Here is a 14,897-nt window from a genome sequence, read left to right as displayed (position 1 = left end):
CTGAATTATACGATGGTTGTTATTAACAAAATAAGAATATTTTTACTCTGTTCTCCATTGTGTCATTCTTATTTTCTGTTTTTTGTTTTTAAATAAAAACAATTCTTGATTGTTCTTAGCTAGGGGAAAGTGATGAGAAAGGTATATGTTGTGGGAAAAAGGTAGATATTGTGTGACCTAAATAAGAATAAAAATGATGTTTGTCATTGTGAGAGAAAAATATGTGTTAGTTCTTATTTCATATAGGAAGTTATTATAAATTATAAAATAATGTGTGAGAACCAAATAATAATATAGATATTATTTGATATCGAAGATGCTCTCATTGTAAAAAGAATATATGTTGTTCTTATTTCATGAGAAGTTGTAATAAATTATAAGATAATATGTGTGACTCAAACAAAATTAAAATGTTATTTGCTATTGGAGATGTTCTTATTATTTTTATAATTAAGAATATAACTAACAAAGTGTTGGTCTAATTGTGTAAAATATTACTGGATACTAAGATGATCAAAAGTTCAAAGGTTCAAGTCTTAGGATATATACTTATTAGGAAATACAATCATACATCCCGAAAGGTAATAGTTCATTCAAAAGAGAATGGTAGCTTTGGTAATACAAAAAGGAAAATGGTATATCTTCATAGTTCATATTATATCTTCATACTAATCTTCTTAACCACACGAAGATGACATGTGTCACAATAAGATACTTTAATTATTAATGATTGGATTACAAGTTATATGCGTCATTTTTTTGTGGTATAAAAATTTAGTAGGAGGATATAACAATACTCATACAAAAATGATAATTAAGAATGTGAATAATGCTCATTGACATGAGAAACCATAATAGAGAACCCTTTTTTCTATGTATTATTAGAATGCATGTATGGAACATTAAAAGTAAGAGTGTGATGGCTAACCATCTTCATTAAATGCTTCCTCAATAAACTATTTTTTTAAAAGCTAAAAACAACTTATTTTGATAAGTTTTTCTGACAAAATAATAGGAAGTAATAAAATACTTTCATGAGGTGGAATAAGCATTTCACAAGTTTCTTTACTAATATCTATAAGTCATACTAATTACTAATATTTAAGACAAATCAATATAAAAATGATGTGCAATGATGATGCTGTATAAAAATATTTTACAAATGAATGCCAAACAATCCTTCATTTTAAATTTAGGTCTAACTTTAGACCTGGAGACTAACTCAACTCTAAATATCAATCGAGTTAGCTATTTAATTTTATTTAACCTTATACATGATTAAGTATAATGTGTGTTTCTTGTATATAAAATATTATCAATATTACTTATTATGGTTGATTTTTAATTTATTATATGAAATGATATATATATATATTTTGTTACTCATTTATATATTTATATATATATATATGGAAGGCAATGGGTATTCATAATTGTGGGTACCAGCAAAAAATATATGCAATGCGTCGGGTATGGGTTCGTGTTTTTGGATCGTTGGTAATGAGACATGAGATTTGAAGACCTATTGTTGGATGTGTCTCGGTCCGGACCATGTGTACCCAAACACGTTATTCCTTCCTATATAAATACATACACATATATGGGAGGAGATTCACTTACTCTAAGAGTAAGTTTAAATAACTTATTTCACATCTTAGCCACCAATTCTAGGTAAATCCAATGGTTTGAATTAGTGACTAAATCTATACAATCATATTTTCTTAGAATTGATGGCTAAGATGTGGAAAATGTGTATCCCTATATTATATATATATTGTTAATCCATAATATTATATTGTTAATTTTTAAATGTAATTGATATGTTGTTAAAAAGTGATATTACATTGTTAAGTAGTGATGTTATGTTGTTAATTGATATGTGTAATATAATATTATGTTTATTGAACAATCTTAATAAATCAATTTTATGTCCTAAGGTTTAAATAATCAATTAAAAATGTGTTTAAAACTTTAAATTATTTTTTATAATTTTTTCTCTTCTTGATTACCTCAATAACATATAAGATTGTAGCAAACAAATACATAAATTACTAGAAATAATTTTTAATGTTTTTTAATTTATAAGTACCCAATATATCGGTATGAAAAATTAGATAAGCGATTATATATGAAATAATATGCACATTGTGACAACAAATCATTTATTCTAGAGTGTCTTAATCAATAACAAAACCATTTGAAGAATACAATTAAAAATGTGAAATTATATTAATTGGTAAGTTGTTATAGCAAAATACACTATACGACAAAGAGACGTTGCACAAAATTGAATATGTAGGTAAAAACATGGGTAATGGTTGATAAGGATTTGGATCATGTTTATCCCTTACAATTACACACTTGATGAAACTCTATCATATTTATATCTAGTCACCAAAATCAAGTGACTAGATAGGGTCAGATTCTTCTGTTAACCTAAACTTCCTTAAAAACAAACTTACTTGACAATAACAAGTTGCTAATATTATAATATAGGTAATTATGCATTTTAGTCCTCAAATTTTATGATGTTGCAAACTTAATCATTGATAAATTTAAATTATCATTTTGATTTCCAATTATGATGTAGTAGTTGGTAGTATGGTGTCCAAGAAACCAAAACAATTCATTGAAAAACACATTCTTTCTGCGTTCTTTGATTTCTAATAGAAAAAAAAAAGTATACACTCATAGTTTAAAGTTTTATATATTATCAGTGTATCATCTCATTAAAAAAAATTCTTATTAATATATTTGCCCTAAATCTTTATCACTCTTTTAAAATCTTAAATATTCCCTATTTCCTCTTAATTCCTTTTGATATTCTTGAGACAACTATTATTAGTATTTTATTATATTTTTCTATTTATATTCTTGTGCAAAAACTCCTCATATTTCATCATATTCACCAAATTCATTGGTCAAGAATAGAAGATAATATTTGTCGGGAACAAGTGAGTAGTCAAACATTATAATTCGGTCAATTGTGCCTTCGTAAAATCAGGTTTATATAACATAGGGATTTGACTATTATTCTTCTTGGTATATTAGGTTTATATAACATACATATATATAGCTCCCTACCTTAATCACTTTGAGCCAACCCAAACTCCCCAACTCATCACTTCAATTGTTGTTATTTAGAAAATATGAATCATTGTACAATACACGGTGAATATCATCAATCTCCATCTTCTAGATACAGTTGAAAGCATCCCAAAGTACAGCATCAGCGAATGTTCAAGATATGCAGCATTTTTTAAAATGTGAATCTTTAACGATAATATATACCCACAAGCAAAATCACATTTCAATATGTAAAACATACATTCTACATAAAATATTTTATTTTAAAGCCATTACATATTAGAATATGTAAATATTCATATTCAGAAGGACCATTCAAAAAATAATAAAAATTAAAACAAAACAGTAGAAGATTTAATAGATGTTAGTCTCATGGCCAGTCCGAAATGGTAAAGACGGCGACGCCGCTCCACAAGGCAATGGAATATGAGACAGCAATAGGCGGAGACGCCACCAATGACGGTGGCGCCGTCAACACCTAAAAGCATTGTTATATGACGGTTACTTGAGAAATATACAAACATAGAATAGTTTGCTCCCACATATAGCTTGAGATCCTAGATCATGAATCTCCCGTCAATTATCATAATTAATTATAAAATTAAATATAATTCTGCTCAGAATAAAGAATTCTCATTCTCATTGATTTTTTCAAATCTCTGAAGTCTGACATGTGAATTTATTCGTAAATCATCACAGCAGAATCAAAATTATATAAAAACAAAAGGAAAAATATGCATAAATTTTTCATAGGATATCACTACATCATTCACAATTATCGACAAAACAACATATAGAGATCAGAAATTGGAAAAGGTTGTCGGTCACAGTAAATCAGAAACACGGACCAATGTAAAAATCATCATATCTCTATCAAACTTAATTCTATAATAAAAACATTAAAATAAAACAACCTTATCATTATACCGAAGTCGAAAACTCGATATCAGAAGATATCGAAAGAAAAAACGAGAGGAAATGATCATCAGAGAGTTAAGTATATAAGAATCATTGGAATAAAATTCCAATCATATTGTTGCAGTTATTTTATCCTCATCACATGATATATAGAGAATGAAAATCAAATAATGAAAGTAAACAAAAAAAAACAAAACATTTGAAATGAAAAGAAGAAAGATGGGTTGAAGAAGCTGCAATTGTAGACGCAATTTATAAGAATGTTTGGTCGGCGTAATATGAAACCCTAATAATTTTCAAAGAAAATATAAGATTTGTAATGGGCCGGATCCATATCAATTAGGCCCATATTCACATTCATTCTTTGTTGTTTATCAGATTCATCTTAACAAATCAATCAATCATAATGAGTAATAATAATAACATAATTTATGTTTAATAAATAAATTAATAATAATATCATGAGTAATCATGTCATGTAATTTATTTATTTTTCAAATTAAGTTAATCAATATTTTATTTGATTAAAATTAAGTAATTAGTTTTATTTGGTTAGGTTTTTTTTTAAGTTTGCAAGTTATAATTATAATTTGACAAGTCAAATACTAAATAATTTATGTTTTGATTTTATTCTTACTAGTGTATACTGCCATGAATATTGCATGATATTACATATTCAATTTTTTATATTTCATTTTTAGAATTATAATATATTTGTTGTGTTCGGTATACTTTATATTATATTTTTTGTGTGTTTATGATAATGTTTAATTTAAGGTCAGATATGTGGTTAATTAATGTGTTGGTGGTGGTTGCTTAGGATTATAAGGGCAAAACAGGAAATAAAAATTACACTATGAGGGAATTTATTTCAAGTTTTGACTTTATATATAGTATAAATAAATTTGTATTACCTTATTTATCCTTGTCAAAATTTAAAGGAAACAAATATTATATTATTATTTTAATATTAACTACAAAATGAGTGATATTAAAAAAAAAGTCACATAAATTTATAAAATAGTTTAGTCTCTGTTTTTTATGATCGAATTGAATTATTTTTTATTGATTAACAAAATTGATACATTAAAATATTAGGTGATAAATTTGAATTTTGACTCACTAAAAGAAGTGAAGACATATCTTTCTCTTGGAGTGTCTACTATTGACTAGTGACAATGGAACGTTTGACATCAATTTAGAATATTCATTATGCACTAATCACTATATTTCTTCATGCTTATACAATAATCAATATGAAATACGCAATTTAATTGTAATATATCAAACATGCCTTATGGATTAATTGCTTAATTGATTCTACCACCAACTTCCAATTATACCAAGCCATTGATGTAAGCAATTTCTACTCAAATTCATGGTCCTTAGTAAAACTCTATCTAGAATGACAAAATGTTACCATATAGTCTCATGATGCAAAATTCACCAATGGAGAAGCTTAATCAAAAGCATAAATATAACAATTTGGAGTTAAACTCATTTCCAATACTAGATTCTCGAGTATTGAAATATAAGAAGGAAATTAATTTCTTATATTAAAAAATAACTTAAAATTATCATTATATGTCGCAACTTTTATCTAATATTAGACTCTCTAATATCGAAAAAAATTATCATCCAAGCAAGCACTTTTGCATGCCACAACTTCTCCTGTAGTATTTATGATTGTGAGTTTTTAAGGTAATAAGTTAGAGTTATAGAAAGCTCTGGTTAGAAGGAGTCGATGAACAATTTTGAACTCTAAATATTAGTTAATTAAGTAAAATGATAATTAAAATAACAATGAGTATCTTATGAAATATAATTTACAAGCTGAAGACTAAAAAACAATGGAACCAAACCAAACAAATTGTTCATGTTGAGTTTGGTTCCTACATAGTAATTCAACATCAACCAAAAAAACTAAATCATATCTTATATTTAATTACGTTATTGGATTACACTAAAAGTCAAATTAAATTGTAATAATATACTTATAGTAAAAATTATTCTCCTAACTCTACCTACCGCTTAATTACTGATGAGTAATGAAACTAAAGATTAAATTAAAAACCATTTAATTAAAACAAAAAACTATATGTAAAACTAGACAAAGACCTTTTTTATTTTTTTTGGTAAAAAAAGACTTCTTAATTAGTTAAAGAGTGATAATATGTTATCATAATAAATTATTCTATAATCTTCCTATTCAAGTAATATATATTACTTATAAAACAATCATTAATAAATAAAATATTATTTTATAATATATATTACTTGATTTGAAAAGATTTATTAACATGATATATCATTTTCCTTAATTAAACAATCAACTGTGGGAAGATGCTTGATTCCCCTTAAGTAAGAACCTGAATTATAGTCTTGTAGATGAAAAAATAACCATTGAGAAAGTTAGCTTCATGTACATGTAGATGTTTCCAATACGGACAAGATTGTCTCCAGTGTGGGGAATACAATGTGGAAACAAAAAAAACAATGAATGGTGGTGAGATTAGAAAATAGTGATAGTAAAAGAAGCCCAAAGTGAATGAGTCACTTTTGTTGAATTTCCCCAAAACGACAAACCCAACTAAGGAAAAACGCACAGCTCACATTTTCACCCACTCACCTTTTCTCTCTCTTCTCTTTGTTCCCATTATCACTCTTCTTTCTCTCAAATTCTTTCGATTCAATCTCTTTTTCAATTCATAATAATGGGTTCACGCCATTTTCTTCTGATCTCTCTTTGTTTCTTATGTTTCCTTCATCTTTCTGTTTCTTCAATTCGATTACCAACAACCACTGATGATGAACATAAGACAACAACGTAAGACAACAACAAAAACATACCCTTTTCTTTTATTCTCTCTCTAAATTGATTATTAAAAAAGTGATTTTTTTTTATAGATTTGATTTATGAGATTATATTTCAGGGATGGATCGGTGCTTAGATTAAAAAAAGTGAAGTTTGATCCTACACGTGTTACTCAACTTTCATGGGAACCCAGGTATGAACTTTTCTTGTTTTAGATTGAAGGGTTGTTTTTTATTTTGTTTAATTAATTATTGTGAATTATGGGTTGCAGGGCTTTTCTACACAAGGGTTTTTTATCTGATGAAGAATGTGATCATCTCATCGTTCTGGTTTGTTTTTCCTATAATCTTTTTAGGGTCATTTTTTCTAGGATTTAAAAAAAAGTGATTTTAAAAAAAAGTGTTTTTTGTTGTTGACAAAACTGATCTTTTGAGAAGATGAAGAAATGTAGCTTCTTATTGAAAGCTGAATTCCAGCTTCTGATTCAGTATAGAAGTCCAATTATACAACTGTATTGCATGCATTTCTAGGCAAGGTTGGCTATATAAGATCGAACGGCACCATAAAATTCTATAATAAGTCATGTCTAGGCCATAGAGTATAGACCATAGTCACAAAATTCGCCTACCACCCCTGCGAACTGAGTACCAATTTGTGTGTTCCAAATCGGGGTGCGTTCGCGACTAGATTCACAGCTGATGGAGACTTGGTTCGTAGCCGTAAACAGAAGAAAGGGAGAGAGTTGGAAAGAGAAGGATGATGGCTCCACTGTTGAGGGAAGACAAAAACCCGAATCAAAACTAGTTACGAGTTGTTGGTTGGACTCCTAAAGTTGTGAAATTAGATATTTTTAGTCTCATTTTAACTTACATTTTTAATTTTAATGAATTTGTGTTATAATTTAACCTCTAACTAATAGCTAAATAACATCGAATAAAATAAGAGTGTATCAACTAATGTAGTGTCTAAGTTCGACATGAAGCCAACTAATGTACTGGCTGTATAGCCCTTGCGTACTCTATATTTGACAAGTAGCTTATTGCATATTGCATACGTGTATCCGTACCGTACCAAAGAGTATTGTATCGTATGACTATGGTATAGAGTATAGACAAACCATAAGTATCTTCTTCTTTATTTAATAGTTTGGCCTATAGTTTTTCTTGGTATCTTTCTGCCTCTTGCAATTTGGTTAAACCTTCAGGTGATTATTATTAGTATTATTATTTTGGCGGGCTATAATAGTCAATAGCGTATGTTATGTTACATCTTCCATGCTCGAATTGTTGTGGTGTTAGGCCAAGGATAAGCTGGAGAAGTCTATGGTGGCGGATAATGAATCCGGTAAAAGTATAGCGAGTGAAGTCAGAACAAGTTCTGGGATGTTTCTTAGCAAGGCACAGGTATGCTTTCAAGTTTAATGCTTGCCTATATAGTGTGTTGCGCCTTGTTTGGTGATGTACTTTTGTTTTGGATGTGAATAGTTTAGGAGTTGCACATTTATATTGTGTTACCAACAAGTTAATTTATTTTATTATTTCCTTTCTTGCAAAACTCGTAGGTCCCTCATGTAATTATAATATCTATCATAAAGAGAAATATTGTCGACAAAGAGTATTTATATTTTTTGCTTCTTTGTCGGTTCTTCATTGGAAGACATGGGTTCTTGTTATATTCCGAGTATAGGCATGTTTGACAACAGTGCTTAGTGACGAGAAATAGACTGTAAAACGTGGATCGAAGAAAAAAGATACAAAATGTGGATTGAAATATAATTAGCAATGAAATGAAGACACCCTAAATCAAAAGTCATATGTAAACAAGAGGAGGCTTATTTGATTTTCATCCAAAACGTTCTCAAGTGAGTTATCAAAGAATCCTTGAGTTCAAGACGGTTCGTTCCTTTTCACTTTTAGGAGGGAACAGCTGAACAGGGGCGTTTGGGCGAGAAAAGGCCTTCATCAGGATAATACCATCCATTTTTGAAATCTCTTACATGTATGCATATATCATCAACCATTTTCGAAGCAAAGCTTGTTTTTATGTTTGAACAAAATGATGCCGACATATTTCTTAATGTTTTCAAGGATAGTCTTAGTGAACTGCCATTCTACCCCACCTGCACTATCCACAATTTTACTGTAGAATAAATTTATTACGGTGTTAATGTGTCACTAAGCTCTGAAATGCTGGTTGGTTATATTTGCTTAGTTGTCAAAAAGAAATTAAGATTCAGAGAGATCAAATAATGTTTATATCTATACTATCTATTTTATTCTAATGGTCGTTAGAACCTCCTCTTTCCTCTTAGTGCTCTCTAATTACCCTCTTCTCTAACTTGATCGAGGAAAAATTTCTCTGCAAGATTCTTGTTACAATGTAACTGTGCTTTCATGGGCCGAGTCTTTGCTCTATAAAAGTTGTTTGACTTTTGTGCATTTAAATATTGAACTTGAATGCTTTGTGCATTTTTTGTTCTTCTTAAAGGATGAGATCGTATCTAATATCGAAGCCAGAATTGCAACTTGGACATTCCTTCCTATAGGTTAGTACACAATGTCATTCTTTGGTTCATTTCAGTTTTTTGTGTTGTTTTCTTTAACTTAAATTGTGTCTAATGTCATCAGAGAATGGCGAGTCTATGCAAGTATTGCACTACGAGCACGGTCAGAAGTATGAACCACACTTTGATTACTTCCATGACAAGGCTAATCAAGTTATGGGTGGCCATCGGGTTGCCACTGTATTGATGTATTTGTCTAATGTCGAGAAGGGTGGGGAAACAATATTTCCCAATTCCGAGGTATAATAAGTTTCTCATGTATTTCAATCTGATGTTTCCTTTTGTCGAATATTTCCGTGCTAACTTCTCCACCCAAAAAAAAGGAAAAAGAAATCATGATCAATTTGTTCGCGTCTTCAGGGAAAGTTGTCCCAGCCAAAAGACGATACCTGGTCTGAATGTGCTCACAAGGGATATGCAGGTATAAATTTCAGGGTGGTTTTACAAACTATTAATGCAAGTTTTGACTAGGTGATTTTAGATTATGCTTTATTTTGAACTATTTCTTAGTTGCATACTTAACTGTTTTCGGGTCATTGATTTTGTTTCTTGCCATCCATTGTTTCTTCTGATGGAGGTGTCGGATTCTCTACCTTTCCTTTTCATCAGTGTTAAAAAGTTCTAACTAAATAGATAAAAACTCATTTGGGCAATTTCTTCAATATTCTTTTTGCAATAAGGTAAAATAAGCTTCTTTTCATAAGCTTATTGAAATAAGCTAAAAAAACTTAATGTCATAAGCTATTTTTGTAAACCACTTTCATAAGCTGTTTTTATTAGCCCAAACATAGCTCTATAAACTCTTCCAAAATGCCTCCTTAGGCATATCATATAAGTGCACTTAAGCGAGTTTTTGGAAGAGCTATAATACAACTTTATGGCCTTCCTATAAGCACTTTTTAGCTTTTATCAATAAGCTTCTGAAATAAGCCAACATGATCTTATTAGAAAAGCCATAAGCTCTCATGTGATGAATGTTTATTGAATAAGCGCTTATCTAAGCTATTTTCCCGAACGCACCCTTAACATTTTGGTTGTTTTGGCTTGCATGCTTATATAATCTAACTACCAGCTTTTCCATCCTATGTTTCGACATAGGATCTAAATTATAATGCTTTCATTTTTCCATCATTTCAGTAAAACCCGAGAAGGGTGATGCCTTGCTCTTCTTCAGTCTTCATCTCGACGCAACGACGGATACGAAGAGCTTGCACGGAAGCTGCCCGGTGATCGAGGGTGAAAAGTGGTCTGCAACTAAGTGGATTCATGTGAGTGATTTCGAGAAACCAATCAAACGAAGAGTAGATAGTAGTGGCTGTTCTGATGAGAATGAGAATTGTCCTAAGTGGGCAAATATAGGTGAATGTGAGAAGAATCCACTTTATATGGTTGGTAATGGAGAAGTTAAAGGATATTGTATGAAGAGTTGCAATGTATGCACTTCTTAGGGAGAGAAAAAAAACAACGATAACCCATTGCTCGAGACTGTCACCTTATCAAATATGTTTGACGATAACCCATTGTACGAGACTATCATCTAATCGAATATGTTTTACGTAGAGTCGCCATACTTTGTTATATGTTTGTATATAACATTCATTTATGCTTAACTGCAAAATGGAACTTCGACAATAACTTATAATGCAATTTCTGACACTCTTTCTCTTTAGGGTGAATGAAGTTATAGGTGCATTTCTTTGCATTTGAAATATTAAATATGGATCATTATTTTAACTACCTATAACATAAGTTAATGTATATTATACAATCATTTTAAAATACCATCTTATGCTTACTATTGATATAAACACTGTAACATTAACATGGGGTTAGAGTTATCCTAAAATATTAGAAGCTAAAGTTAAAAATAATTATTACAAGGACAATATACACGGTCCTTCGCTCAATGTACGAGACTCTCATTTAATAAAGTTTGAAAATGATAAATATATATACTCAACTCTGCAAGTGGAAAGATTGTTTATTAGATTTGAACTTGTGATGTCTTGGTCATTATTCAACAATTTTCCCGATTCACCTCTTAATTTTTTGGTATTACCAAATGTATCTTTCACTTTTTGAGTAATGAACTAATCTCTTTCGGTGTGTGTGACCGCTCCCTCCCAGTAAGTGTAGCTCACAAGAATCGAACTTTTAACCTTTTAATTTTTCTAAAATCTAACATGATCTTATACTACTAGAGTAACAATTTGTTGGTATTCACCCTCTTAATTATCACAAGGACAAAGTATATTTTATATATTATTATTTTACATTGGATAGTGTTTAAAATGACTCCATATATAAGGAATTAAGTATTAAGAAAAAAAGTATCACTTCTAATAACTAAAAATATATCTTAAATCTATAATATATAATTGTGTTGTAACTCAAACATTATTTAAATCCTTTTAAAGGGGTTGATGTAAAGTCTCCACATGCATTGGCCTTATACAAGGACCAACATATCTTATACAAGAAAGTAAGAAAAATGTGTTAGATAATAAGATTCATTTTTCATATAGTATTAGTATAATGCTTACACATTCTCTACCAGCATGAATGTAACTTGTGAAGAAGGTCTCTATATAAAGTTTAATATCTATACACTGTAGTTGTAAAAATTTATACACATGATATCATCCACCATTCATTTGTAATACTTTTTTGAAGAGTCAATGATGAGAAAACATAAATGGTGGATATGACAGTGTATAAAACTCATACATTGCCACTTCATGCATTTTTTTCTCCTATATATATGTGAGAGCTATAATAATTATTTGTTCTAGGTACTTATTCAACTATTCTTAATATATAACTATAAGAGACGAGCCGAGTGACCCGGACATAGACCCGACCCGAACCCGTCTTTTTTTGACGACGGGTATGTCCCTTTTAATCGGGTCTGTTCTTTTTTATTTATTTGGACGGATCAGACTCGTCCTTAAATCATCGGATTGAGACGGGTCTATGGGTCAGGCCGGGTCTTGCTCACCCTAGGTGCATACATCTTTTTCGAGCTCTAATAATTATTTGTTCTATGTAGATGCTCTGTTGAGAATTTGCACTGAACTATAGCCAAGTAACATAAGATGAAATAATCAATTGCATGTAATTTGAGGGTATGAAAAATCAGTTTTAACCAATCAGATCATTCAAATTGTACCTGAAATATAAATTGATTTTAGAAACCAAGCATATGAAGAGAGAGTGTGTAGAAAAAGAAGGCACTAGCATTATGTTTCTGATGTCATACAAATAGCTCTGGCTTCATATTTTGTTTACATAAAAAAGATGAATATTATCATGCAATTGTTGTTAATAGTAGCCAAAAAATGCATGCATTTCTTGCCTCTTCACCACTAATTTTAAGTGAATGAATGACCCTTAAATTCATATTGCATCACCATAACATAATTTCATTCATTCAGTCTCTTACATTCATCTATATTTCTCTCTTTTTTCTTTCGAAAATGGGAAGACCACCTTGTTGTGACAAATCCAATGTGAAAAGAGGACTATGGACTCCTGAGGAAGATGCTAAAATACTTGCTTATGTTTCCAGTCATGGAACCGGAAATTGGACATTAGTTCCGAAAAAAGCAGGTTTTCCTCATACCCTTTACTTATAAAATACCGAAAATCGAATCAAGACACATAATTTTATACAGTTAATGTTTACTTGTTTTTGTTTTTCTCGAATCGGTTTGCAGGACTGAACAGATGCGGTAAGAGCTGTAGACTTAGATGGACTAACTACCTACGACCCGATCTCAAGCATGATGGCTTCACTCCTCAAGAAGAAATGCTCATTATTAACCTTCATGCAGCTATAGGAAGCAGGTTTGTTCTACATTGTTATATTTGAAGAGATTTTTGCATAACCTCAATTGTAAATGTTTAATGTATTCACTATTCAGTATAATATATACTAATCTTTCATCATATTCTGTTCACTTATTTGCTTCATTTTAGAAAGGAGATTTATTATTTCTCAAGAACTTTTGATTCCAAATTTTCTTTCTGATATAGCTATTATGAGTCTTAGAAAACTAAGCAAAATTAGCATAACAAAATGTTATGCAGTTTTTGGTTTATGTCATATGAGTAAAATATAAACTGTGTTGCTTTGATTTATTGAGAAAAATCAACTAACCATAAACTTTGGCATGCATAAAAAATGTTCCAACTATAAACCATTTTGAAGATAAAAATCTTGTCACCTTATTATGACATCTCATTACAAATATTTCTTCTTTTTGTGTGCAGATGGTCTTTAATCGCGAGGCGATTACCCGGAAGAACCGACAATGATGTGAAGAACTACTGGAACACAAAGCTAAGGAAGAAGCTTATGAAGATGGGAATTGATCCAATAACACATAAGCCAGTGTCACAAGTCCTCTCTGATTTAGGAAGCATTAGTACATTCCCAAACACCAATAACCAAATGAGTTTTGTTAACAATGCCTCAATGAAAAACATGTTACCAACCAGAACTGAACCATATGCATCACAATACTCATCAATAACAACAAATACAAGTGCTAAAAATCACACAAAAGTGGATCAAGTTCACTCATTGGATCATCAGGTTCAGTAGTATACACATTCAAGCCTTTTATGTTAAACATATTTACTATAATATACATATTATTTATATATATATGGCCTCTTCTTTTGATATTTTTTGGATTTGTTCCTATGCAGTACCATGTTTTTAGTGAAGCTTCGTCCTCGAATTCATCGTCGACTTCCTCTAATATCGAGCGATTATGTTCCACACAGTCCTATTCTAACCATAATCCACAGGCACAGATTACAACTCCTTGTTCTTCCTTCGAATGGAGCGCGTTTCTTCACAGCGATCCGTTTATATGGTCAGAGTTTCAGCAGCTGCAACAATGTGACATGCAGATGGTTATGTCATTGCCGAAACCCTCGGGTTTAATGCAAAGTGGAATTGTAATTTCCAACAACAATGACCAAGTAGGTGCAAGTGAAGGTTCTGTGGCTGTTACTTGTGACCCAAGTATGTCATATCAAATGAAGAAGCAATGTGAAGTTCATTCATCTTTAGGGGATTCATTTGTGGATGGTATTTTGGACAAAGATAGTGAGATTAGAGAAGCATTTCCTAACATTTTGGATGCTGCTTTTGATTACTAAGTGTTTGTATCTTATTAAATGCAGTATTTTTCAACTTTAGGCTAAGATATTGGACATATAAAGTTATTTGATTTTCTGTGTTTGTTTAAATGTGATTTTTAACCTTTATAATGATCCTTTGGATGGTGACATAACTATTTGCAGCTTAGGTTTTCATTATGATATTGAAATCGATCTTTTCTCAATGATGTTTTTCTTTTCTTTCTTTTTTAGATATTTCTGATGAAACTCGAATAGTTCGATATCTTAGTAAGCCTTCAAACCATGTATCAATTCTTGCATACCAATTCGTGATATTTCACAATGTAAAGAGAGTCTTTAATTGTACGATAAAAGTCGATA

The 14,897-nt window shown here is 30.4% G+C and overlaps 1 protein-coding gene and 1 pseudogene across 1 annotated transcript; both read left to right on the top strand.

The window, feature by feature from the left end:
• LOC109347316 (probable prolyl 4-hydroxylase 7) lies at nt 6,582-11,052 on the top strand. Its single transcript, XM_019587075.1, has 8 exons — nt 6,582-6,832; nt 6,939-7,013; nt 7,092-7,149; nt 8,119-8,223; nt 9,308-9,365; nt 9,448-9,623; nt 9,744-9,804; nt 10,521-11,052. Exons 1-8 carry the CDS (start codon nt 6,720-6,722, stop codon nt 10,829-10,831), a joined length of 957 nt encoding a protein of 318 aa, XP_019442620.1. The 5' UTR covers nt 6,582-6,719; the 3' UTR covers nt 10,832-11,052.
• On the top strand, nt 12,681-14,566 carry LOC109347129 (annotated as a pseudogene).

Source organism: Lupinus angustifolius, chromosome LG05, assembly GCF_001865875.1.
Source record: "Lupinus angustifolius cultivar Tanjil chromosome LG05, LupAngTanjil_v1.0, whole genome shotgun sequence".
In the NCBI taxonomy this organism is placed as follows: domain Eukaryota; kingdom Viridiplantae; phylum Streptophyta; class Magnoliopsida; order Fabales; family Fabaceae; genus Lupinus; species Lupinus angustifolius.
Note: the sequence above shows the minus strand (reverse complement) of the source record. Positions and strands in the feature narration are given on the sequence as shown.